At 33.0% G+C, this 23621-nt stretch overlaps 1 protein-coding gene across 8 annotated transcripts in view; it reads left to right on the top strand.

Moving 5' to 3' along the window:
* Nucleotides 1-22661, top strand: part of mv (lysosomal-trafficking regulator mauve) — a 97944-nt gene extending 75283 nt beyond the window's left edge. For 5 of the 8 annotated variants that reach the window (XM_074134623.1, XM_074134622.1, XM_074134618.1 and 2 more), the window contains 20 exons: nt 8065-8478; nt 8983-9323; nt 9402-9950; nt 11223-11901; nt 11987-12233; nt 12311-12520; nt 13749-13858; nt 13927-14171; nt 14681-14800; nt 14875-15119; nt 15937-16003; nt 16088-16237; nt 16342-16580; nt 17077-17369; nt 19033-19248; nt 19366-19543; nt 19653-19854; nt 19930-20141; nt 21413-21484; nt 22038-22661. In XM_074134623.1, coding sequence (XP_073990724.1) covers nt 8065-8478; nt 8983-9323; nt 9402-9950; nt 11223-11901; nt 11987-12233; nt 12311-12520; nt 13749-13858; nt 13927-14171; nt 14681-14800; nt 14875-15119; nt 15937-16003; nt 16088-16237; nt 16342-16580; nt 17077-17369; nt 19033-19248; nt 19366-19543; nt 19653-19854; nt 19930-20141; nt 21413-21484; nt 22038-22170 — 4922 coding nt within the window. In that variant the 3' untranslated portion in view covers nt 22171-22661. The remainder of the gene's footprint in view (nt 1-8064; nt 8479-8982; nt 9324-9401; nt 9951-11222; nt 11902-11986; nt 12234-12310; nt 12521-13748; nt 13859-13926; nt 14172-14680; nt 14801-14874; nt 15120-15936; nt 16004-16087; nt 16238-16341; nt 16581-17076; nt 17370-19032; nt 19249-19365; nt 19544-19652; nt 19855-19929; nt 20142-21412; nt 21485-22037) is intronic. The other 3 variants (XM_074134620.1, XM_074134619.1, XM_074134624.1) reach the window with 3 other exon arrangements.
* Nucleotides 22662-23621: the final 960 nt, after the last annotated feature.

The following is a 23621-nucleotide window of genomic DNA, read 5'->3' as shown; positions in this document are numbered from 1 at the left end:
ATCTATCGAACAATTTTCGGGATAATTAAATTTAAAGATAAATTAATTGAAGGTAAATATTTCACTGTTTCATACGAAACCAAATTTTAACTTTAAATATCTCGTATCCTACTCGATAGATTTTTACGAAATTTCATACATTTATTGACAATAGTAGTCTCCTTATACAGGTAAAATATTACCGAAATCTATGAAGTAATTTTCGAGATAATTGAAGATAAAGATTTCACAGTTTCATACGAAACCAGACTTCAACTCTTAATATCTCGTTTCCTACTCGACAGAATTTTACGAAATTTTATACATTCAAAGATAATAGTATTCTCAATATACAAGTAAAATATAAACAAAATCTATCTAGTAACTTTTGAAATAATTGAAGTTAAAATTTCACTGTTTTAAACGAAACCAAACTTTCACTATAAATATCTCTTTTCCGGCCCGACAGATTTTTACGAAATTTTATATATTTATACGCAATAGAAGTCTTCATATACAGGATAAATATAAACGAAATCTATCGAACAATTTTCGGGATAATTAAATTTAAAGATAAATTAATTGAAGGTAAATATTTCACTGTTTCATACGAAACCAAATTTTAACTTTAAATATCTCGTATCCTACTCGATAGATTTTTACGAAATTTCATACATTTATTGACAATAGCAGTCTCCTTATACAGGTAAAATATTACCGAAATCTATGAAGTAATTTTCGAGATAATTGAAGATAAAGATTTCACAGTTTCATACGAAACCAGACTTCAACTCTAAATATCTCGTTTCCTACTCGACAAAATTTTACGAAATTTTATACATTCATAGATAATAGTATTCTCAATATACAAGTAAAATATAAACAAAATCTATCTAGTAACTTTTGAAATAATTGAAGTTAAATATTTCACTGTTTCAAACGAAACCAAACTTTAACTATAAATATCTCTTTTCTTGGCCGACAGATTTTTACGAAATTTCGTACATTTATACGCAATAGTAGTCTTCATATACATGATAAATTCAAACGAAATCTATCGAGCAATTTTCGAGATAATTGAAGTTAAAGAAATCACTGTTTCATACGAAACCAAACTTCAACTCTAAATATCTCGATTCCTACTCGACAGAATTTAACGAAATTTCATACATTTATAGAAAATAGTAGTCTCCTTTTACAGGTAAAATATAAACGAAATCTATCGAGTAATTTTAGAGATAATTGAAGATAAAGATTTCACTGTTTCAAACGAAACCAAACTTTCACTATAAATATCTCTTTTCCGGCCCGACAGATTTTTACGAAATTTTATATATTTATACGCAATAGAAGTCTTCATATACAGGATAAATATAAACGAAATCTATCGAACAATTTTCGGGATAATTAAATTTAAAGATAAATTAATTGAAGGTAAATATTTCACTGTTTCATACGAAACCAAATTTTAACTTTAAATATCTCGTATCCTACTCGATAGATTTTTACGAAATTTCATACATTTATTGACAATAGTAGTCTCCTTATACAGGTAAAATATTACCGAAATCTATGAAGTAATTTTCGAGATAATTGAAGATAAAGATTTCACAGTTTCATACGAAACCAGACTTCAACTCTTAATATCTCGTTTCCTACTCGACAGAATTTTACGAAATTTTATACATTCAAAGATAATAGTATTCTCAATATACAAGTAAAATATAAACAAAATCTATCTAGTAACTTTTGAAATAATTGAAGTTAAAATTTCACTGTTTTAAACGAAACCAAACTTTCACTATAAATATCTCTTTTCCGGCCCGACAGATTTTTACGAAATTTTATATATTTATACGCAATAGAAGTCTTCATATACAGGATAAATATAAACGAAATCTATCGAACAATTTTCGGGATAATTAAATTTAAAGATAAATTAATTGAAGGTAAATATTTCACTGTTTCATACGAAACCAAATTTTAACTTTAAATATCTCGTATCCTACTCGATAGATTTTTACGAAATTTCATACATTTATTGACAATAGCAGTCTCCTTATACAGGTAAAATATTACCGAAATCTATGAAGTAATTTTCGAGATAATTGAAGATAAAGATTTCACAGTTTCATACGAAACCAGACTTCAACTCTAAATATCTCGTTTCCTACTCGACAAAATTTTACGAAATTTTATACATTCATAGATAATAGTATTCTCAATATACAAGTAAAATATAAACAAAATCTATCTAGTAACTTTTGAAATAATTGAAGTTAAATATTTCACTGTTTCAAACGAAACCAAACTTTAACTATAAATATCTCTTTTCTTGCCCGACAGATTTTTACGAAATTTCGTACATTTATACGCAATAGTAGTCTTCATATACATGATAAATTCAAACGAAATCTATCGAGCAATTTTCGAGATAATTGAAGTTAAAGAAATCACTGTTTCATACGAAACCAAACTTCAACTCTAAATATCTCGATTCCTACTCGACAGAATTTAACGAAATTTCATACATTTATAGACAATAGTAGTCTCCTTACACAGGTAAAATATTACCGAAATCTATGAAGTAATTTTCGAGATATATGAAGATAATGATTTCACAGTTTCATACGAAACCAGACTTCAACTCTAAATATCTCGTTTCCTACTCGACAAAATTTTACGAAATTTAAACATTCAAAGATAATAGTATTCTCAATATACAAGTAAAATATAAACAAAATCTATCTAGTAACTTTTGAAATAATTGAAGTTAAATATTTCACTGTTTCAAACGAAACCAAACTTTAACTATAAATATCTCTTTTCTTGGCCGACAGATTTTTACGAAATTTCGTACATTTATACGCAATAGTAGTCTTCATATACATGATAAATTCAAACGAAATCTATCGAGCAATTTTCGAGATAATTGAAGTTAAAGAAATCACTGTTTCATACGAAACCAAACTTCAACTCTAAATATCTCGATTCCTACTCGACAGAATTTAACGAAATTTCATACATTTATAGACAATAGTAGTCTCCTTACACAGGTAAAATATTACCGAAATCTATGAAGTAATTTTCGAGATATATGAAGATAATGATTTCACAGTTTCATACGAAACCAGACTTCAACTCTAAATATCTCGTTTCCTACTCGACAAAATTTTACGAAATTTAAACATTCAAAGATAATAGTATTCTCAATATACAAGTAAAATATAAACAAAATCTATCTAGTAACTTTTGAAATAATTGAAGTTAAATATTTCACTGTTTCAAACGAAACCAAACTTTAACTATAAATATCTCTTTTCTTGCCCGACAGATTTTTACGAAATTTCGTACATTTATACGCAATAGTAGTCTTCATATACATGATAAATTTTATTTATTTATTTATTTATTTATTTTATTAACAAGCTTATAGGTGCAACACCTTTAGCCCGGAGTTGCTACAAATGAAAAAAGAACTTAAACTACACATTCCATAAATTAAAGTAATAAAATACAAATAATAACATAATACATAGTAAACATAAAAAAATACATAATAGAGGTGATGAAAAAACTAAGGAAGAAAAAACATAAAAAAAGAAAAAGAAAAAAGGATAACCCGAATAACATCATTCGTTCATCAAGAAACTTTTAATCTTTACAGCCTCAGAAACATAGTTATAAACATCACACATTTGCAATTTAGACCCAATTGATAACAAAGTCTGGTACTGATGTTGGGGAGGTGACAAGGAATCAATATACTTTTCTAAGTAATATGTACGTAAGACTTGGTAGACGGGGCAGTCAAATAGAAAATGGATTAAAGAATCGGGGGCCAAGTCATGGCACAGACTGCAGATACTATTACTGTCAAAAACATATTTAATGCCATTACAGTACAGAGTTGCAATTTTAAGGTTTGCTAATCTTAACTGAAGTACAATCCTTACTAAATTAATTGAACAATTCCAATCTAAATAATTCTCTGTTAGGCCTAAGGCGCTTAAATTTCTGTACTGTGCATTAAATCTGCAAGAATCTACAACATAATGGATGTCTTCACTTAAACACATATTTTTAAATTGTAATATTAGATTCTTGAGCTCTTGTTTAATGACCCGTTGGTCCAAGGATCGTAAAATTTCTGCCGAACCTATAGGTGTTAAGAAGCTATTCAATTTAGATATCCAGTTATACTTACAAAAAGCACCCTGTAAATGTTTTTGGTAAAGAACATCAAAGCAGATTCTGGGCAGTCTTCCTGAAGGCATTTTCAGAATTTTTAATAAAAAATTCAACATTAATTTAAAAACGGCTACTTTCAATGGGTTAAGTCCAAATTCTAATCTAATAAAACTATTAGGGGTGGACATATTTAAATTCAAGATACGCTTTATAAATTGGAGCTGTACTTTCTCAATTTGATTAACATAATCGACTGCCCAAATCTGTCCAGCATATAACAAAGTTGAAGTAATAAAAGCATTAAGCAATTTCTTTCTAACTTTATTACTAGTTACTCGAGACTTCATTAGAATATTACGAACTTTCCAAGAGGCCAATTTCCCTTTTGCCATAAAATGGTTACAAGCTTGATAAAAACTTCCGGTCGAACTAAACGGTAAACCTAGGTAAGTGAATGATTTCACGATATCTAATCTTTCTTTATTAAGTATGACAGGCCGGAATTTTTTTTGCCGAGTGCTCTTTGAAAAGTAAACTATTTTGGTTTTTTGTGCGTTAACAGTAAGATTATTTTCATTACAATATTCTTCTAAAATCACCAAGTTATGCTGCAAGTCAATTACAGAGCTAGAAAAGATTACAATATCATCTGCATAACACATCAATAGCAAGCGATTGTTCCCATTTAAAAACAAACCGGAAGCACCTTTTGATCTAAAAAACTGAGCAATATCAGATATGAAAAAGTTGAAAAGTAAAGGCGATAAAGGCTCGCCTTGCAGAACACCGCAAGTTACATCAATGTCAGCAGTATTCCCTAGTCTAGTGTTTACACTCATTTTAGCCTTATCATATAAATCTTTAATAATCCTTGTCACCTTGGTTCCAACTCCCAACTTTATAAGTTTAGACCATAGAAGATTGTGATCTATAGAATCAAAGGCTCGCTTTAGATCCACAAACACCGCAAAAAAAGGGGAGCCAGACATAAGCCTGAGGGAGACAATGGAGGAAAGCACAAACAGATTATCAGCACATCCCCTATTCGCACGGAAACCACTCTGCTCTTCCGGCAACAACGACGAACTCTCCGCCCAACCCTCCAGTCTTCTTAACAGAATAGAAGTAAATAATTTCGAAAGAGTATTCATCAAAGAGATTCCACGATAATTGGAAGGATCTGCCCCCACTCCTCCCTTATGCAACATCCTCGTATTAATCAGAGCCCAGGACCTTGGAAGTTTTTCCTGATAGAGAATCTGGTTGAACATATTCAGAACGTAGTGCTCCCAGCAGAACATATTCAGAACATGATAAATTTAAACGAAATCTATCGAGCAATTTTCGAGATAATTGAAGTTAAAGAAATCACTGTTTCATACGAAACCAAACTTCAACTCTAAATATCTCGATTCCTACTCGACAGAAACATACCAAATTTTATACATTTTTTAGACAAATTAGTCTCCATGCACAGGTAAAATATAAATGAAACGTATCGAGTAGTTTTTGAAATAATTAAAGTTAAATATTTCACTGTTTCATACGAAAACAGACTTCAATTCTAAATATCTCGTTTCCTACACGACAGATTTTTACGAAATTTCATATATTTATACGCAATAGAAGTCTTCATATACAGGATAAATATAAACGAAATCTATCAAACAATTTTCGGGATAATTAAATTTAAAGATATCACTGTTTCATTCGAAACCAAATTTCATCTCTAAATATCTCGTATCCTACTCGACAGAATCTTACGAAATTTCATACATTTATAGAAAATAGTAGTCTCCTTTTACAGGTAAAATATAAACGAAATCTATCGAGTAATTTTAGAGATAATTGAAGATAAAGATTTCACTGTTTCAAACGAAACCAAACTTTAACTTTAAATATCTCGTTTCCTACTCGACAGAATTTTACGAAATTTCATACATTCATAGATAATAGTATTCTCAATATACAAGTAAAATATAAACGAAATCTATCAAGTAGCTATTGAAATAATTGAAGTTAAAGATATTACTGTTTCATACGAAACCAAAATTCAACTCTAAATATCTTGTACCCTACTCGACAGAATTTTACGAAATTTCATACATTTATAGACAATAGTATTCTCCAGGTAAAATATAAACGAAATCTATCGAGTAGTTTTTGAGATAATTGAAGTTAAATATTTCACTGATTCAAACGAAACCAAAGTTTACCTTTAAATATCTCGTTTCCTACTCGTTAGATTTTTACGTAATATCATACATTTATAGACAATAGTAGTCTCCACATACAGTTTAAATATAAACCAAATCTATCGAGTAGTTTTCGAGATAATTGAAGTTAAAGATATCACTGATTCATACGAAACCAAACTTTAACTATAAATATCTCTTTTCCTGCCCGACAGATTTTTACGAAATTTCATAAATTAAGACAATAGTAGTCTCCACATAAAGGTTAAATATAAACCAAATCTATCGAGTAGTTTTTGAGATAATTGAAGTTAAAGATATCACTGTTTCATACGAAACCAAACTTCAACTCTAAATATCTCGTTTTCTACACGACAGATTTTTTATATTTATCCGCAATAGTATTCTCCATATACAGGTAAAATATAAACAAAATCTATAGTATAGTTTTCGAGATAATTGAAGTTAAATATTTTACTGTTTTAAACGAAACCAAAATTTAACTCTGTATATCTCGTTTCCCATTTGATATATTTTCGTGATATTTTATTTGTTTTTAGACAGTAGTAGTCTCCACATACAAATGAAACATAATCAAAATCTGTCGAGTACTTTTCAAGGTATTTGATGTTGAAGATTTCACAGTTTCAAAACAAACCAAAATTTAACTTTAAATATCTGGATTTTTAGTCTACCGATTGTTACGAAATGTTATACATCTATAACCAATAGTACTCTCCACATAGTGGTAAAATATAAACAAAATCTATCTAGTAGTTGTCGAGATAATTGAAGTTAAAGATTTCACTGTTTCAAATCAAACCAAAATTTAACACTAAATTTCTCGTTTTCTACTCGACAGATTTTTACGAAATTTTATACATTTATAGACTATTGTATTCTCCAAACTCAGGTGAAATATAAACATAATCTATCGGATAGTTTTCGAGATAATAGAAGTTAATGATTTTATTGTTTCAAATGAAACCAAAATTTAACACTAAATTTCTCGTTTTCTACTCGACAGATTTTTTCGATATTTTTTACATTTATAGGCAATAGTTTTCTTCATTAGGAGGTAAAATATAAACAAAATTTTTGCGATAATTGAAGTTAAAGATTTGTGGTAAAGAAATGATTGAATTCTTATGAATAGAAGTTAATCAACCCTTGTACTTCACTTTTTGAACTGTAAGTTTTGTTTCCGATTTTAACTTATGTTTTCATAACTCTTTATTAAAATGAATGTTACTTTGTTGTTGTAAAAGTATATGAATGTGTAAGTGATCATATCAAATTGATGCCGAAACCAGTAATCGTTCATTTTTTCGAGTGATCCAATTCGCATATGTAGAATCTCTTAATTTTTCTGGTTTCGCAACCTCGCACGATCCAATGAATTTATAATATATTCTTTCTCTCAAAAAATTAGACTGTGAAAGAAACTTTTTAACTAGTATCTTATTCTTAGTGCAAGTGTCATTATTTATCTCAGGCAATGACTCCATTCAGCCGTAGAACCGTCTGACAGCTATATGAACTCCAAACAATTTGAGGGCGCCAGAAGGAAATATTTTTGTAAATGGGTAGAGAACCTGAAAATTTTACTATGTTTCAATCATAGATTGTCTTATTTAGAGTTGAATGTAGGGAGCAGAGTAGAGTGGTACCCACCAAGTAAGATTTTGTTCGCATCTAGGTGCATTGGTAGACGTTATTAGAGGGTTGATGACTGCACCACCGCAACTACATCACGTGACAGCTGTGGCGGATTACCTTCTATTAGCCCATCCTGCTCATGCCACCTACATTTCGCACGCTCGAACAAGCATCTACTTCGTACTGCCACCTCGACCACCTTCTCGCCAGCGTCGCCATGCTAGAAGAAATGACAGTGAACTGTTTGATCGAACTGATATTGGAGAGTACAGAGGCCTCTTCACTCGTCCTGTTGACCCTAGTAAACTTAACAGAGCTCTGGCCAGTCTACAGATCAAACAGAATTTGAGTAACACAAGATCGAGAAGGAGAAGCAAACTGTCACCATCTGAGGAAATAATTAATCAATCAGAGATTATTTGTGATTCTGGAATATCAGGATCTTACCATGGAGGTAAATATTAATCTTTCTTAATTGTAGTTTGGACTAATTTAATGAATAATAACCCTGTTCGGTCCCCTTGGGATCCGTCGTTTGTGCATAGCGAAGCTATAGAAGTATCTAACAATTCCGTTTTCATACGACAGAATTTAATAAAAATATTTTATATAAAAATTACCAACATTTTATTAAAAGTTAAAAATGTAAGAGTCTATAGGAAGACTTGTTTCATTACCGGATCTCCACTTTATGTTTGAATTGTAATCTGTTGCGTTATGAAGTTCTTAGAGTCCCCAAGTTAACAATTGCTTCGCTGTGGTGTGTGGGATGGTGACGTTTGTCTTAGGGTCTAAACTAATTTTGCACTCTCTCTATTTATCCAGTGTCTAAAGATTGCACTATTTTTCTGAAGGTTCTAAAGTGCTCCATCTATATTTAAAAACAATTAAAAAAATATTAATGATTGAGCTTCAATTTTTTTTTTTTTTTTGACTTATATATCAACTTCTTCAACAGGTAACCCGGAGCTTGACTTGGATCGTTTAAGTGATACCTCTGCCAATACTTACTTTACAAATCGTCGGCTGAATCGTAGGAGCAGCTCCAGTTCTACTACTTCCAGTTCGTCTAGTTCTTCTACCAATGCGACCAACGATGATGAAAAATATAACAACGTGTCAGAAATTGATGAGGGGGAGGACAGTATTACCATCGGCCTTTTAAATCTCCTCAGAGATCAGATCTTGGTGATGCCGGATTCTGTAGCACACAATGCTTTACCAAATGTACTCACTCCTGAATGTTTCATCGTGATGGCAAACCACGCTAACAATGCTGTCACTACCGCAGTTGTTAAAGTTAGTTCAATTTTAGAACATTTTCCACTTTAACTATTACTTCTTTTTATGATGAACCTAATTTTTCAATGAATGCAGGTGTTGTCGGCTTACTTGGAAAGGGTGAGCAGTGAGGAAAAGTGCCGTTTTGTGAAAGACCGTGGTTTCCAGTTGCTTGCTATGCAACTTTCCCATGCTGTACCTACGATGGAACTAGCTGATGCTTTAGCAGGAATTGTCACTAACACACATTGGCTGCCAATAAGTGTTCAAACTGGAGAAGATGTGGACGTCCTTAATCTTCCCGGAATTGCTGCACTTTTGGGGTTACTCCCTAGATCAGTATCAGTTGCATCTGCCGATCTCACACTTTGTCATAATATCATTGCTTTCTTACACAATATTTTTACTAAAATTGCCGACTGGAAGAGCTTTTTGGAATATGGTGTTGTGGAAGCTCTTCTGAAGACACTTGTGTGTGTGGTACACCAAGAAGGGTTGGCTAATGGCGAAGTGACAGAGTTAACAGAATTAGACAGCAATCTGCTTTTAACTGATGTTGATTCATTCCTCAGCACTGTTGTGGTGCAGTGCTTGCAGACTACTGGAGCTGCCAATCTGATCATATTTCATGATGTCTTGTGTCAGGTTTGTTTATTCATCATAATGCTAGTTTCATATCATTATTTCAAATTTACATAAATAAGTTTGTCTGATAATGTGATTTGAGAAACTGTTCTGGGTCTTCCTTATGGTCTGTTGTTTTGCATCTGCAATCACCAATAATTGATAATTAAGCAGCTTACAAAATTTTGTCTTTCAGTTCTCTACAAAAACAACTTAAAAACTGGTATGTGCATTTACTCGACTTACTCTTACACCCAAAAACGTAACTAAACCTTTGAGTAATTTTTGTAATTAAAACTAAGCAATGAAATTTACATAAATTTTTATTTTTCGAACATAGAATTTGTACTAAAAAGACAGTTAATTTCAATATTTCAGATGTTACTATACAGGGTGTACACGGAGGAGAGGTCGAAACTTCGGGAGGTGATTCAACAGCTCAAATGCAACAAAAAATATTCTATTCACTTTGGCCCAATTCTCAATAGTGTCCAAAATATTTACATTTTCAATCATTTCCGTCGATATTCGCGATTTCCACTATAAAAACTGCCGTAACTTTTCTATCCTTTATCGTACAACAAATCTGCTTAGTCCAAACTAAAGAACATTAAATTTTCTATAAACCTGTTTAACCTAGAGCCCAAGGAGTCACCTAATTACAGAAAAAGTTGTGCATTTATTAAGCTTCAAGACCATATGGATGTTTTTTTTTTTTAATATTACCCTACCCTGAACAGAGGGTGTAAATGCAGAAAACTGGGAAGTTGTGTAACCTACTTTTTCACTGATATCTCATTGTTAATTTACTCGTATGTTTTACAAAAACTGGATTGTAGTGCTCGTATGTGGAATAAACTCGAGAAAAATTCTGGACATGATCTATTTCTTCCTCTTTCTATTAAGCTTTTCTATAAGGAACATTTTTTTAAATAATTAAATGTTGAATCACTTTTTTAGCCGAAAATTCTAGGAGTAGGTACATCAAATTAAATTCTTAATTAAAAATTCTTATTAAACTAATTAAAAAATATATATATCAAAGATCAAATTTATTGATTTTTCAAGTTTTCTCTTCCACCTTGGCAATATATTAAAATCCGTTGATTTGGCAATTACTCCTATAACTATTTATTATACCTTTTGGTTAAATAAACAGAGCAGAAAGATCTAAGAAGAAAAAATTAGCACACATTTTTGAAATATTACGAAAAATCAACTAGTTTTACAGGGCTAGTGGAGTACATAATGTTATCACTGTTATTTATACATTGCTTGTTTTCTTTCTTTCAGATAGAATACGTATACGGACTAGAGTGTCGTAGTTGTGGTGAAATCGCAGAATGCTGTTTGACTGTAAAGAGGACGCATTGCAATATTCTTCAGAGTGCGCTCAAATCTTTGGTTGATACCGTCTCATCACATGCTCCCAAACCTTTCTTCTTCTCGTCGGTAATTTCCATATCTAGTGACGATGTTGATTCTTCTTCTGGTTACAGTGTCAATACACCTACCCTTACCCAAACAATGATGACAGCAGGAAAGATTTCCAAATCTGATTTAATCGAACGGTTCAAAGCCGTAGCCACAAAGAGCACTGAATTCCTTATTTATTCTGAACCAAATTCTTATGAAATCTTTGCAAATTTAGAAAATGAAAAAATCATTGACTACATAAAGGGAGTTTGGGCTTTCTTGCTTCAAGCTTTAGTATCTATAGTAGAGAGGAAATCAAGCTCTGTGCGAACATCTTGGTCTAACGTTGTTTGGGCGAGCAGAGAAGTCCTGAGAGGCCTGGGTGCCCAAGCTTTGTTGTGGCTGTTGACGCCTGCCAATCCTCTTTCGTTGAAAATGTTTGCAGTACAATCAATCTTAAACGAACCTAGGACCAAAGATATACTAATGTACATTATTTCGAGCACACAGATGGAGAAGAATCTAGCCCTTTTTCTTTGGGATTTGCGAAATACTGGTGAGATTTTAGTTGAATTCACAAGTTTATTTTAAGTTATGAAAATATATATCAACTGACAAACTGAAGTATTTTAACGTCTTAGGTAATATGAAAGAGTCGAGTTTAAAGAGTGTGAATGAGTTAATCTCAAAGTTCGAAGAGTGGTGCGCTTCTTCTGTCCTGGGATTGATATCTAGTTCAGTGGGACTGGAGCCAGTAAATAGTGGCGCTTCATTTCCTACAATATCCAGGGAAATATCAGTTACGGAGACTTGTGCTGCATATAGTTTAGCGAGATATAAATGGCGCCGACATCGAGACCAGGGACCGGTGCACAAAGTAGTCTACAGGTATCATTTACTTCCTTTATTCTTCCTCTCTCACTTCCTCTTTCTTCTTTCCTCTTTACGAACTTTTTTTTATGTAGGCACGAACCCGTGGTCAGAGAATTATCAGAGAGAGCGATGAAAGTAACAAAAGAAGTAGAAGCTGGACAGAGCCATCAGAGGAAGTTGTTGATGGAGACTATAAAGAATGAATTTGGTTGTCGAGTGCAAGCTGCATTCAAGTGGAAAGAGCTGATAAGCAGCCTTACTCACGAACGAGCTGTTTGGCACTCACCAAAATTCTATCCAAAGTAAGCAGTTCAGAACCCAGTATAACATTTCGTTTAAAATAAGAAGAATTAGTTGTGACTTTTATTTCTTAAGTAGAAGAAGGTTGCGAATGAATGTTTAATTTTCGAAATATAATTTTTGTAGTTTTCTACGGTAGTACTACATTTCTTGAGTGTAACAAAAGTATTATTAGCGTTTTTTGGTTGTTTTTCGTTGAATATTAAAGTTAATGGGTATAATTGGCCATTCTATTATCAAGCAAGCGTCTATTTGTGGCAAAGGAACCTTTCAGGAATACCTCTTAACCGGATTTCATACTAGCTGTATTTTCGCTTCGGTACAACTACCTAATCACTTTTATTTTAAATCCTGATATTATTATTATTTTGAGAGGGAGAGTTTCTCAGGAACTCCAGTTTCAGGGCAATCCCTTATGTGCCACCCTTTGGTGGCATAGTTGTAAATAGTTGTTCTTTAACAACTCTTTAAACTACTTCAAGTCTTAATAAATGATTAGAATTCCAAATTTGAGGGAAATCGATTAATCGGAAATGCAACTTTTTGGAATAACTATTAGTGTTTTGGGAATTTTCTGGAAAACTTTTGAATGGATTTTGTTTATTAAAAGTTAAAATTATAAATGTTCAAATTCTTACTTTCGTGAAAAATTGTTCAACCAAAACTTTTTTTTAGTGGTTGGAAAATGAAATTGGGGATGCTGAAGTATCCTATGGCATTGTAAAAATATGTAAATTCAGGAAAATAAATAAATCGAATCCTCTTTAGATGCAGCCCTACCTGAATATTACCCCCACCATTCGTGTCTTTATTTGAGTCAAACTAATCGTTCCTAGTAAACATTAATTTATTTTTTTAACCTTTGGAGTAAGAGGGGTGGGTGTTAGACCAGAGTGTTCTTGCACCCTTTCAGGTCATTTCGCTATAATCCCAACCACCTATATTTAGGAAGAAAAGAATAATGCCAATTTCAGTCATGACTTTTTATTTAGGTCACCTTTGTAGTTCCTAGATCAAAAGCTTGGCAAAATAAAGAATCATGTTTGAAATTGGCATTATTCTTTTCTCCCTATTGGATCAGTCACAAAAAAAAGTATGAACAATAATCACCTGTATTTTATTCATCATGCAAGAATTCGATATTCGAAGAAAATTGGTCAATTAGAATTTAATAGTAATGTGATTAGTGAAGGTGGTAGAAGTGTTTCATATCAGTATTATTTTATTCAGATCATGGGAATTGGATCCGACAGAAGGTCCTGCAAGAGTAAGGAACAGACTAAGGAGATGTCATCTAAACTTGGATCCAAAGTTTTTTAAAACTGACTCACCAGCTAATGGTAAATACTATATTGCAATCATACGTACAAGTCTGAATCAATTGAGGTGCATTTAATGTTAGTTTAAGGTCATGTTATAAATTTTGATATAGAAAGCGCTGAATTTTCTAAAGGAGATAAAGAGCGTCTAAGATTCTTGTTTGAGGGAAGTATGTCTACTAGTGCTGCTCTGATAGATCGACTCCACACTAACACCAAGATAAGACACATGTGCAAAGCAAGTGTGGTCAGTCCCGATAATACTTTACCCGGAGAGTTGCTGATTGGACACTGTTCTCTATATTTCGTGCCAACCACCTCTGATAATACTAAGGTGATCTGTTATGTATTCAGCTGATATTCTTGTTTCTTTTATAGAGTTTTAAGATTTACTACTGTAGTTGACTATATATTTCAATAGTAATGGAAAAAACAAGTTTAATTCTATATATTAATTTATTAAATTGTAGCTGATTATAATGAACTGTGTGTGGAATCAAATTTAGCTGAAATGCAACTCTGCTGAATGCAAATTCAAGCTCTTTTTATTTCGTACAGCATGTTTTAAGATGTCTTCGCTCAAAGCAGTGGAAATGTTGGCTACTCGAATGTAATTATTTCAACTCCTCAGCTATTGTTTGGGTGTACTTTTTTGATGCATTACACAGTTTATTCTTTATTATTTTAAAGAAAATCAATCCATACTCAAGTTAAGAAAACAACTTACTGAACCATGAATGCACATTTCATACCGTCATCCGCCATTTCACTCTTGCCACTGCTCACTAAATAAATTCATTCACATAGATCACATTACATTGAAATATTTTTTTACTTTTCTAGGAGTGGGCTTTTGATCAAATAAAAGAGTTGCACAGAAGAAGGTTTGAATTGCAGGAAAGGGCTTTGGAAATTTTTTTATTGAATGGGAAAACATTCCTTATTGCTTTTGAAACGACAAAAGTAAGTTTATGATGCTAAATCTTATGTAAAAAGTCTACAGAACTTTATTTAAATGTATTGAATGTTTTGGCAAGGAACGAGATGTATTTATGTGCGCCCTGCTGGATTGTGAACTGTGCAATCGTGTTGCGAGTGAACCGTTAGGCGAAGCAGTAGAACTGTGGCGAGAAGGGGGACTCACCAACTGGCATTATCTTACCATTCTGAACACCCTGGCCGGCAGATCTTACAATGACTTGATGCAGTATCCTGTGCTGCCTTTTATTCTCGCAGATTACACCAGTCAAGTATTGGACCTTGACGACATCAAGTCTTACAGGTAACTTGTTATTCTACTTTTCAATAAATTCAAGGATCTTATTTCTGCAGTCGGCAAGCTAATAGTAATTTTATTATTATTATTTTATTTATTTTTTTTTTTTTGCCATAGTAGAACAACAAATTATATAACAAATAAATTATATAACAACAAATTTTTTTGATTTTCTATTACTTCTTAGGAAAAAAGGAGTGTAGTGATTGTGCATATTTTCGATTTTGTGTACAAATTAGATTTTGAGGTGCATATATAAAGGCCAATAGAGCTTTTTTTTGAAAAAGGTTTTTTTTAAAGAATAAACCAAATGCAAAGTATGTGCAGAGTTCTTCTTAGGTGATGACTTGGGATTTTTTTACTCTAATATCAACGATCTTCAAATTCTTACATTCAAATAAAGTGCGGCTTGGAATAAAAGTGGTCTTCCTTCTAGGCCTCTCCTACAACTCGAAGCGTCGTACATTAATTGAGGCAGTCCGCATCCATTTTTCCATGCCGATTCTAATCAGTGGCTTGTTCAAGTGACTTAGTGGAATACTATCTCGGCAGATAGTTGAAATCCCGTCAGTTATACCGTGGCGTTAAATGTTTGCCCCTCCCGGAAATCCCTCATATTCTTCGCGCATTTCTTGAAAGCTATCAACGCCCTGCATATGGGGAGAGATCTATACATCAGGCTGCTTCAGTAGAGAATCTTTAACATACACACTCATATTTACCTTTCCCCTCTTCATACACATACACTGCCAATTTTCTAAAAACCACTTTTCCGGACTTAGTGGAAAAACAATCTTAATAATAAATGTATGTTTTTTTTCAGAAATTTAACCAAGCCAATGGCGATCCAGGAGAAGAAGAATGAGGCTCACTACATAAATAACTATAATGTAAAGACGCTTTTTGTTTTTCTGCACACAGTACTAATATTTTGTTAATTAACTGTCAAGTGTTGATTATTGAAATTGTTGCAGTATCTGAAGTCGGAGCTGACGGATGCCATGAACATCATGTCATACAATCATGAGCCCTACCACTACAGTTCGCACTACTCCAACTCCGGCATCGTTCTTCACTTCTTGGTTAGGCTCCCCCCCTTCACTAATATGTTTCTGTCTTATCAGGTAATCATATTATTATTATTATTAATAATAATTAAAATGTTTTCATTAAAAATGCAATTTTATATTCTTCAAGCCAATGTGTTTACTTTGTTATTTATGAACAGGACAACAACTTTGATTGGCCGGACCGCACTTTTCACTCATTACACACAACATGGCGTCTAACTTCCAGTGAGTCCGCTACAGATGTGAAAGAATTGATTCCAGAATTTTTCTTCTTACCCGAATTTCTGGCCAACAGAGAATGCTTCGATTTTGGAACTAGGCAGAATGGCCAACCTGTAGACAACGTCATACTGCCTCCGTGGGCATCCGACCCACGCATTTTTATACTTATTCATAGGTCTGAAATTGTTGTATTTTATATTGTATTGAAAATAACAATATTTTTTACTTTCTCTGACTGTCCTAATTACAGGAATTATTGTATTCGTGCAAATTTGTTATTTTAATTTTCACTGGGAATGTCCATTTGAGTTCCTTTGAGGTCACCAATTCTTTTTCGTATTTGTCTTGTTTGTGTCTGTTAATGTAGACAGCGTAAAAAACAAAAAAAAAACGCGCAAATTTTTGATATGGTTTATGTAACGATGTGTGGACCCAAGAGATAGATTTCGACATTTTCAGACCGGAAAGTAACGGAAGGGTCACTTTACTGAATCGATTTTTCGGTTTATATTTAGTCTACCTCTTTTCTTTACCTTCTCTCTCACTCTCTCTCTCTCCCTCCCTACCTCCCTAAGTTACTCCCCTAAGCTTCTACACTTAAAGAAAATTGGCCGGCGAGAGCGGTGTGAGTTTCACTTTTTAAATGATTGATGAAATAATTTTGTCGACAGACAGGCTCTGGAGGCACGCCATGTCCGAGAGTACTTGCCCCAATGGATAGATTTGGTCTTCGGCTACAAACAAACGGGCAAAGCAGCAGTGGAAAGTATTAACGTTTTCCATCCGGCCACTTATTACGGATTTGATGCCGACTCAATACCAGATGAACTTTTGCGAACAGCTTGGAGAACGATGGTCAGAATGTATGGACAAACTCCCCGACAGTTGTTCAAGGCGCCGCATCCCATGGTTATAAAGTCTTTGGCGCCAACAACTACTATTTCAGCGCCGCCAGTATTGAAGAGTGAGTTAAAGTATTTGTAATGTCCTTTAAAGAGATAAACTTTGCAAATTATTAAGGTTACCTATCCTCTGCTTCTTCTGGAAGTACATAAAATTTCTCTTTTGGGGTGGGATGCAGAGCTTAGGGCCAGCATGCGATATACAAGTCGACCCTAATAGTCTCTGCTGAACGTGGCAAAACGTATGTACACCTCTAAACGGTAACGTCGATAAATGACTGAGTGCCCATGCCGACTTAATCTTTAATTACGTCTTTTTATGGCACGGTAACTTCAGATAAAAATAATAAATAAAATAAACTATAATGGTGCTAGAAATGAATGTGTAGTTTCCAAGTGCTCCTGTTCATACTGAAACAAGGTATCATCAACTTGTTTGCCACGCATTCGCTAATTTGCGGGGTAAGATCGCGGGAGTTGTGACATCAGATTTTATTATCACTGTTATTCTTAGAAGAAGAATTGGTATTGAAAAAAGAAGTTAAAAAGACAGTTGGATCCCCAGCACTGGGTTGTGTACTGTAGTTGTTTTCTAACATAAACTATATATACAAAATTATAAGAAAGATTGAAGCGCTAAGAGTAAAGTCAACCTAAAAAAATTATCTGGTGTTAACTTTTACGCGACTATCTTTTACTGCAGTTCACTTCTCTTCATTTGTGCATTCTTGAGTATGTATCAATAGATGGTTTTTTAAATTCTATAAAGTATAAAACAATTATAAATATAATCCTATAAAGGAGACAACAAATTAGTGAAGTAAGTAAAGCAATCGCCTATTTTTCAGGTGGGGCTTAACATCCACCTGTCAAACTAGGACGGGGTCAGAAGCACGCACTTTGCTGCTAACATTTTTCTAGCAAATTAAAAGTAGCTTTACGCAGGATTCGATCTGGGGATCCCACACTTACAAATCCATACTATGTAATCACTAAACCAATACCGCCCCTTCAATGAATTATGTAGATGAAATTACATTTGGAAAAAAATTTAAAAACTATTAAGGAAATTGGCTTTCCAGTCAACAGATTTTCTTCAAATTTACAATTTTGTTTGCTTAATCCTTATTAATGCTTAAGAGGTGAGAAGATTTACATTACACTGATGTATTACTTAGAGGGATGCCTAATCAGTCTCTGTACTAAAAAGCATTTATACGGGGAAATATTCCAAAAACCATTTTAGAACCTTGTGCGAATATGTATATAAATAGTTGAAACCATTTTGCTGAAATCTCAAAAAAATGAAAACTTCTAGTTGAACGATTGTGGCGAAAATCTTCTCTTCTCTTTGCATCCAATTTCTAAGAGAAATTTCAAAGTTGAACGTTCTTTGGTTGATCGTTTTTGAGTTTGTTACCGTGGATACTCACTCTCTCACTCTTTTGTATTCAGAGGACCTTAAAACGGATACGAAAAAGTAAAAAAAGAGTCCATTCTTATACTGTCCGCCCTTGTGTGTGTAAATTCTTGTGGTCAACTAAAATCTGTTCTTAAAGTGTTAAAAAAGTTTTTAAAAAATTAATGTTGGTATGGATTCTTTAAAAAGGTAAGTTCATCTTATCTTGTACAACTAGAAACTTACAAATCTTCCAGAAGCCTGTGAACTTTTCAACGTTGTGTTTATTAAGCTTATTTAAATTGAAATGTATCTCTTGTTGACAGATGTGCGCGGTTTAACATGGGGTCACTATGCAGGATCACCTGGCGACCCACCACCCACTGTAATCTGGCAACATAACCATCATATACCTATTTCTACCTTAGTAGCTTTACTTTCAAATGATGTTTTTGGTCTTGCGCCGAACACTTGTCTGTTGTTGACTTACTCCAAAGAGTCTTTCATCAGTCAGACAATTGCCGGACATCCTTCCGTACTGGGTAACACTTTATTCCCCCAATATCTGTTAATCTTGAAAGTGAAATATAAGTATGTATATGTAAGTATGGTAGATGTTAGCACTAATGTGATATTAATGCCAACTTCGCCCCAAACAGGAGCTGCCTTGATCTCTTGGGGACACGGTGATGGTATTGTGCGAGCCAAACTTCGCAAAGAGCAAATACCATTCCCAGCCATTTCCTGTAATACTGATTTAGTGGTTTTTTGCACTTCTGTACCCGATTGCAATCAACTATGGATGGCTTATTCTTCAGGAAAAATCAGTGTTTACTCGTTAAGTATCTTACTTTGCTCTACATCAAGTTTAAAAGGATTTATTATTATTATTATTATTATTATTTATAATCATTCATATTTATATCTATTAATACTTTTGTTTTAGATTTAAGTTTGATGGTTTGGGCGGAGTTCTGGAATTTGAAGAGCAGCCAGTGTGTTTGGTAGGTCATCGAACTGCCGTGACTAGTATAGCTATTTCTAGAGCTTTCTCAGTCGCTGTATCTGCTGCTGGAGACGGTTCAGCCATTATGTGGGACATCAACACTCTTACTTATGTAAGATCCCTGCCAGATATTCAATTGCCGGTAAATAACTTTGCAGTTTTTCTGTAAATAAATTTATTTATTTGTATTAAATAGTTTTTAATAATATTTTTGTAGTTAACTGTGGTGAATATAAGCGAAACGTTGGGAGACATCGCGAGTGTTGGCCAAGAGGGACACTCTTCCAGTATGAGGCTGCACACTATCAATGCATCTTTAGTTGGCAGTCTTACCACCAGTGAACAAATCACTTCCGTTTGTTTTTCAACCGCTCCTGAAGGAATTTCAGTGAATGTTGTTGCAGCAGGAATGAGTGATGGCTCAATTAGGTATCTAATTTTCATCTTAATTTTAAAAATTATCCTTGAAAAGGTGAAGTGTTTAAAGATTTTCGCTTCCAATTCCCCGAATGAATTTATAACTTTTTAAGAACATTGGGTCATGGGTGTTGGCTTAAGGTATGCATATATTCTCTCTGCTTAGCGCCAAACACATTACCATCTCCCATAGCATTACCTAAAATTATAATTACTCCTGTAAGTGTACTACTTTTCTTCTTTCCCTTATACACTTTGGAACTGGGTTTGTTAGGTATAACAAAATTCGTATTTCTAATGTTTGCACGGATACACCCTCATCAGTGGCCAATGTGATATGGAGAGTGTTACGTGAGAGGAATAAAATCCATGCCGAAACGTTTGGCAACTTTTCAAAACTCACGCCTCACAAAGCGTAAAATTTATCATTATACAATAATAATAAAATATTTACGTCAATTAAAATCAATTCCGTAGCTTTCAGCGTGTGGAAGTGATTTTCATATTGCTAAGTGTTGCTTTAACATGACCATTAAATTTCTCATGGTTCACATGAAGCGCTTGATGGCACAAATTCCTTCCCATTTTGTGAAGGGAATGTAACTTTTCTTGAACCTTAAAGTATCCAAGCTGAGGCTACAAATTATGACTTGCTCCTCTGCTTATTGTTTATAGAAGGACTGCAAGAATGAAATTCCTTGTAGAGAAGGACTACCATTCGCAGCCAGAACATCTCTCTAAATAGTGGGAACTATCCTTTTCCCGCAGTCGCATCGGGAAACATTTCATGTTGATCTCCTTTCGAAGGCGAAAACCAACGAGATTTCCATTTCTGTAAAAGATTTGGCGCAAGTTTCTTTTTGTCTGTAGGCAAATCTTATAGTCTTCGATTCTCTGATCATTAATTTACTTTTCAGTATACACATCTTTAGCGTTAAGAATGTCGTCGTTAACAGATATTCGCCCTGAACGATTATCAAAGAGAACATAAAAATGTATTAATTTTTTTTTTTTTTTGCATTTTACGTTGTGATACCAACTAAGATTTTTGCAATACTTTTTTTGCTTACTATTTTGTATTTGCAATATTTAATTGTTCGATAATTGATTATTGAATGAATATGAATATATACTCGTAGATGAATGAGAGAACTTAAGCTCCATTCAAAGAACACAAGTTTAGGAGAGTAGTCGTTAAAAGAGTGGTTGAGAATGCGAGGAAAATTGTGCCCGTTTAAAGAGTTTCAGTGAATTCTAAAAGTAAAAGTAACTTCTTTGTTTAGGTTATGGAGCACTTGGGATTTGACCCCTGTTGGCAAGATATCTGCACATGGCCTGACTCAACCGATAATTTGGTAATTTTTAGTACATTACACTTATAGCATTTTACTTTGTTCGCTGTAAACTGTAGGAAAAAAAAGGTTTTAGTCAATGTTCACTACATTTTACAGGGTTGTATCGGAAGTCTGCATTTTTGACTATTTTAAGTCCATTAAAAAAATCAAAATGTTACTTTATTTTTCCACTTAGTACCAGTAATTCATTCCCTTTGGTGCTGCAAATATCTTTAGAGGCGAGCTGCTTCATTACCAGCTACTTTCACCTTTCCTTCTATAGTTCAATTTAACTCAGCAAAAAAAATGAGCCGTAGATCGGAATGAACGGGGTCAGAAGAAGCGATGTTTAGGCTGTAAACACTGTAAAGAAGTTCTTGCTCATTAATTTTTAAGCTCTAGCTAAAAAATGGATCCACATAACTCAATACAAAAACTATTTTATTGTTTTTACGATATATGAATATGCCTCCTTATTCGCTAATTGCTAGATTCGAAGACGCCAAGTTCAATCAACTCTAATTCCACTTAAAAAAATAAAATGAAATAACATTAGTATTTTTTTTTTTTTTAGCGTCACATTTTCCCATGACTCGCAGCATTTATATGCTTCAACTGCTGAAGGACAAATTGTCATTTGGCAAGCGTCTTCGGTGAAGTCCACGGGCAAGACGCCAAGGTTTTTAAATCTAACGTCTTTACTGTAAATGGTTGTACAGCTTGCCGGCCTTAAAATATGATTTAGTAGGTTATATATTAATATATATATATTTTAAAGATAACATTTTGTACTTTTTTAAGAATAGAAGATTCTAAAATTTTTTTATGTGGCTTCCTGTATGCGGGAATTATTGGATTCTAAAATACTTTAAATTAGAAAATTTCTTATCAATTTAAAATAAATCGTAAAATAAATTGAATAAATCGTTGAAAATGAAAAAAAATATGCAATTATTTCATTTTAGTAATGTCAAATATAATATTATCAGTTTACTTTTTTTTAACAAATTTTATGTACCAACTTGAACTTGAGTTTAATTGACTATTTTCTTGATTTGAACAAATGTAATTACAACTTTTATTAAGAAAAAATGTTATTGTAGAGATTGTATAAAAAAATTAAGAGGGAAACAATTAACGCAACGACTATTTAGGAAAACTGTAAATAGTGTTGTAAATAAAACTGAATTATTTTTGAGTTGTTGATTTTTTCCAAATTTTACACGCTCAATTCCATAAATTCGGAACGCTAACTAATGAGAATTTAATGAAAAAAAGAGGTAATAAATTCAAGCCTGGGAATGGTAAAAGCACAATCAGTATTTATTTACAAATGACAAACTATTATATGGAAGATTATTGCTATGATTAACTATTTTGTCGCAATGTTTTCAAAACCAGGCTAATTCCAGTCATTAAATGCAAGTATTGAATAATTAAATGAGTAATGAATTATTAAAGGTGAAAACTATTTTGTGGCAATGCTTTTCAAAAGCCGTGCTACTAACTACAATTTATTAATTTTTTCAAGACTAATTATTGAGAATTTATGAAATAATTATTGTATCAAAATTGTAATGTTCAACATCTAAAGATCCAATGTACTCAAAATTAGGTGCCCCAGCAAATGAAACCAAAATAAGGACTGTATAGTATTGAATCTTCTCGACGTTAAAAAGCTGACAGGTTTTTTTTTCAGACTCCACGATATAACTGACGGCCTCAAACCTCTTTCCTTTCACAGTTTCCGTATTTCGTTCTCATTATTCCCGAAAGTCCCCAATTTTGGTCAATACCATGGATATAATTCTTGAATTCTCAGGCTTAAGAACGATGAAGTAGCAAACTTTCTAAATGAAGATATCTTCCTTTCTTTTTTAAACGTACGCAGACATTTCTGCACTTATGAATACACTTTTATAATTATTCACAAATTCATAAACTGCAAAGTTATTCAGATATTATAATTAGTGTACACCGTGTCCTACATTTTAAGTTTATTGCCGCTTATATGGATGAGGTTCCACGATAGACAGTCGGTTAGAGGCGAGACAAGCAAAGTTAAGATGTATTGTGGTACTGGATTCGATTTCCAGCCTAAACTTTGAATTATTTTAATGCGATAAATAGGAACATTAATATATTTTAGCTGTTATCT

Source organism: Rhodnius prolixus, unplaced genomic scaffold (genome assembly GCF_049639745.1).
Source record: "Rhodnius prolixus isolate KJV_2025 unplaced genomic scaffold, Rpr scaffold_22, whole genome shotgun sequence".
NCBI classification, from domain to species: Eukaryota; Metazoa; Arthropoda; class Insecta; order Hemiptera; family Reduviidae; genus Rhodnius; species Rhodnius prolixus.
The sequence above is the reverse complement of the archived record's forward strand: the minus strand, read 5'-3'. Positions and strand labels throughout refer to the sequence as shown.